Here is a 4,502-nt window from a genome sequence, read left to right on the forward strand (position 1 = left end):
GATTTCATACATTCATTATATAAATGAAACAATATCAATACACTTGAGTATTATAATGTGATATTTTGTGAAACTTTATCAGTTCTCAAAAACACTTGTCTGCTGTGATTTTAAATTCACAGCAGACAGTGGTAAATATTTGAGTTACAGTGTTACATATGATGGTGTGCTATGACTGTGCCCTAAAATTCCTTGTTAAAACACAGCCTTAGTTGTAATATCTTTTCTTAACAACACAAAAGTGACACAAGACTTCAGACATTTATGAGCCATAGCATGTACTGTATCTGTTATAAAACTGTCCTTGACAGCCTATGTAGCTCTTACTATGAATGAATGGACCACTAGGGCCACTCAAAGTTACCTTTAGGTTACTGTGATAGATTTGAAACTAGACAGGGGACACAGTCACTACACACCATGCAAACAATATTGTGAATGCAGTCATGAAACAGGTACGCAGGGTCCACAGACCCAGTGTACTCTCTTAACCTCTCAGCCAACAATGTATTTTCAGGAAACCAGATATCCCGCTTCCTGGTAAGGTGGTAACCTTGTTCCATAACAGCACAACAGGTGTTAATGGCCTGAATGCAAAGCAGGAGATGCTGGAAATACCAGTTCACAAACATAAATGTGACAAATTGTAGGAACACCGTACACAACATGCTAGAGCATCTAGTGGAACAATAGGCTGCCATTTATTCTGCTGTGATGAACAACAATGTCAAGAACAATGTCAAGGATACTGGTGTGCTGACAGACTGTGAGGCAAAACTGGAAGAGGAACTTGTTATTGTTCTCAAACCTCTGAAGACTGTGACAACTCTCATGAGCCCAGAGAACCCCCCCAAACACACATAGACACACACACACACACACACACACACACACACACACACCTCTGTGTAAGCAATCATCCCTGAAGAACACGACACTGACACAGAAAGATGAGGACAGCTCCACAATCAAAGACGTCAAGACAGCTATCGCTAAAGTCCTTTAAGGCAATTACATGAACCCTGGAGCCAAGGTTTCAATTTCCCGCCTTAGCTGGAGAAAGCCTCTGATATCTTAAATCCTGAATATACTTATTTTACCAAAAAGTACATTGAAACTGAAGAACAGATACTGTTTTATTATGAATTAATTTTTTTATACAGATTACTTTAATGTAACTAATCAGCACTATAAATGTGCTGGTTGCAATTGTAGAACACCACCAAGCTATTGTCCAGCATCATACAGGAGGAAATTAACCTCAGCGGGGCCACGGGCTGCATTACCGTAGATGCAGATCCATTTGCATGGTGGAAGAACAATGGCGTTAAGTATCCTCACGTTGCCCAGATGATCCAACACTTCACTGAACTGGGTACATCTGTGCCGAGTGGAGACATTACAAATACATCTTAAGCCTGACAATGTAGATAAACTCATCTTCTTGCAATGGAGGATAAAAATAAAATGTACAGTGTTTATGTGGTTTATACTATATTCATGTTAAATTAAAAAAATAATAACAAAACACATGCTAAATCAACATGTGGAACATGTTTTGCTGTGGTGACCCCTGAAGGGACAAGGTGTAGGGTCATGATGGAGTCTATCCCAGCTGTCTAATGGCGAGAGGCAGGATACACCCTACATAGGTCACAAGTCTCTCTGTAAACACAGAGAGACTTAAATAGACATTTACACCTACATGCAGTTTAGAGTCACCAACTGACTCTATTGGTAACATGGATGTCTTTGGACTGTGAGAGGAAACCCATGCAACCACAGAGAGAACATGCAAACTCCACACAGGAAGAAGCAAACCCGCAACCTTCTAGTTGTGAGGCAGCAGCGCTAACCACTCCAGCACCTTGCTATCCAGCCTCATTTGCACTAGAAGAAAACCTGTACCAAAAACTAAATTAACCAATAGTCATTACCCCAGAGCCCTGATATGAACTGACCCATGAATTTGCATAATGATGTGCATGATGTACAGCATGTGCACATTATAGTGTCAGAAACCAACCAGTGCACCTATGATGCTATAATTTTACTTTGGCCCAACTTTGTTAGTTAGTTTGTGGTAAGCAAATCCCATTAAAAGACTAAAAGGACTATGATTGTCTTGAAGCATTGTCTTTGTTTTGAAACCGTTACTAAGCAATATGAACCACAAGAGCACATTACAACTAGTACTGTTAAAGGTTTTGAAACAATTTGTCTAAAAGTTATAAAGAGGATTTTACTGTATTTCAGCAGAACAAATTCCCAAACTCAGTTGCGATTAATCAAGTAGTTAAAAGTCAAATGGCACCCATTGAATGCGGTGCTTTTGCAGCCTGTTGGCACCAGTTTATATGCAGACCTTGAATTGGTACATGGTGATCTTTATTCAGATCAGACCATTCACCATGTAAAGATAACAAAGTCGCTTAAATAAAGGGATCATATTTTCAAACAAAGCTCTTCATTTGATTTTACATCCGACAGCAGTAAAATCTGAGGGTGCGGCCATAAAGTGATTACAGGACAGTTCATTGACCTGGAGGTGAGCTACCAGCACACTCCAATGGCCTGTCAGCATTTTATTCACTGCCTGGGCCCCATAAACGCCCGTCTGTTCAGGTTATTGCCCTCTCCATCGCAGCCTATTATACTTATCATCTTCAGTTGTTCTCTTGTGTCATCACATGCAGATGAGGGAGGCACAGGAGTGTGCTCAGTGTATAAATAGCAGCCAGCTTTGGTCTCAGTACCTTACGCCTTCTTCAACTTCTCTCAACATCTCTGCTTTCACACCTCCACTCACCAACTCATCCAATATGGCCTTCAATGGAAAATGGGAAACTGAAAGCCAGGAGGGATATGATGAGTTCTGCAAGCTGCTTGGTGAGAGATGAAGTCCAAAACCCTTCTCACCCAAACAATACATGCATTTTACCTTCCTGAGCTTACGCTTCTTTTCTTTTCCCACTCCAGGTATCCCTGACGACATTATTGAGAAGGGCCGTAATTACAAGCTGATCACAGAGGTTACCCAGGATGGCAACGACTTCTCCTGGACCCAAATCTACCCCAAAAACGCCAAAGTCACCAACAAGTTCACCATTGGCAAGGAGTCTGATATGGAGACCATCGGAGGAAAGAAATTTAAGGTACGAGGGGAAATAATAGCCCAGAGGTTGTTGTTCAAATTTATGTCATCTTACATTCCAGCTGCACACAGATATAAAACCAAGAAGTGGATTAGAACTCCATCAGAAAGAAAAGGGAGCATGTATATGTCCTGATGACCCTGACTGATTTTCCCATGTGTTTTCAGGCCACTGTGTCCATGGAGGGAGGGAAACTGAGTGTGACCTTCCCCAACTACCACCACACCTCTGAGATCAGCGGCGGCAAGCTTGTCGAGGTAAACACACTCACTTAGGCTTTTAGTGCTTAGGGCATGGAGCAATGACAGCAGTTATTATATTCAGCACCCCGCAGGGATCATTAGAGTCATTTTTCAGTCGGTTTTCCACAGCTGGGGTTCAGCCTTAGCTAACAAGAAAAGGAACCTCAGACCTGAAGTATTGCACAGAAGTGCATGAGAGCAAGTGAATCATGCTCACATCCAACGTTCAAAATCTGAATTGAAGTGGGATTAGGCTTGAAACGCTATTAAATTTAGTCTTTTGCAGTTCTCTTGGACCTGATTCTGCTTTTCAGAAACAAATTCTTGGAAAACAGATGCAAGCTAGAAGCACAATAATCTCTTTTGATATTACATACTGCACAATAACAAGGTAATGGAGTAACACATTTCTTCTTTTAATAATTACCTTGTGGTCCTGTCCCTTTGTAGACATCCAAAGCTGGTTCAGTGGTCCTGATTAGAACCAGCAAGAAGATCTAACTGCCAACTCTTGACCTCTTTAACAGTTACAACTGCAACCACTGCAATTAATAAAGTAAAACTATGCTAATACAATTATCCTGTGTGTGTGTTATTGTGAAATTATAGTTTTATTTATGTGAAATAGAAATATCAGTAGGATAGAAAAATTGAAAGCATTTATGAATTTGATCCATGCCACAGCTTTAAAGGAAAATCAAGCTGTGGAGAGAGTGTAAGGAGGAGAGATAGGAGCTGTTTTCACATATGAACTCTAGGAATGTCCAGTGTTTCTGAGATGAGCCTTCTCTCATGCTGCTTCTTGGAAATGTCTGTAGAAGGTAAAGGTTGCAGCACGTGTGAAAGCTGCCTTAGCATCATTAAATACTGTCCAAATTGTCATTGTTTGTTTTTGGATTATTCTAAACAATTTTGAAATCAAAAAAAAAAAATGTGTTGTTAGACCCATGTTTTCTTGCTTCTACCTCCTGGCTCCAGTCATTCCTCTCCGGTAGTGATTATATAGTGATCCTAAAAGTGATTATTCCTTTGAAATCCCTGATCCAAGATGGACATGTTTTGTATGAGTGAACCATAACTTTGCAGCTGGGGGGGAAAGAGTGAA

General features: G+C 40.6%; 1 protein-coding gene across 1 annotated transcript; it reads left to right on the plus strand.

Moving 5' to 3' along the window:
* The first annotated feature begins 2,675 nt into the window (after positions 1–2,675).
* Positions 2,676–3,973, plus strand: LOC137098990 (gastrotropin-like). Its single transcript, XM_067475794.1, has 4 exons — positions 2,676–2,889; positions 2,980–3,155; positions 3,323–3,412; positions 3,848–3,973. Exons 1-4 carry the CDS (start codon positions 2,691–2,693, stop codon positions 3,896–3,898), a joined length of 516 nt encoding a protein of 171 aa, XP_067331895.1. The 5' UTR covers positions 2,676–2,690; the 3' UTR covers positions 3,899–3,973.
* Positions 3,974–4,502: the final 529 nt, after the last annotated feature.

The sequence above is a fragment of the Channa argus genome, chromosome 14, assembly GCF_033026475.1.
Source record: "Channa argus isolate prfri chromosome 14, Channa argus male v1.0, whole genome shotgun sequence".
NCBI lineage: Eukaryota > Metazoa > Chordata > Actinopteri > Anabantiformes > Channidae > Channa > Channa argus.

Coding starts and splice junctions, on each gene's coding strand:
- LOC137098990 (XM_067475794.1), top strand. CDS start 2,691: ATGCAGATGAGGGAGGCACAGGAGTGTGCTCAGTGTATAAATAGCAGC. Junction 3,156..3,322: donor TCGGAGGAAAGAAATTTAAG/GTACGAGGGGAA, acceptor ATGTGTTTTCAG/GCCACTGTGTCCATGGAGGG. Junction 3,413..3,847: donor GCGGCGGCAAGCTTGTCGAG/GTAAACACACTC, acceptor GTCCCTTTGTAG/ACATCCAAAGCTGGTTCAGT.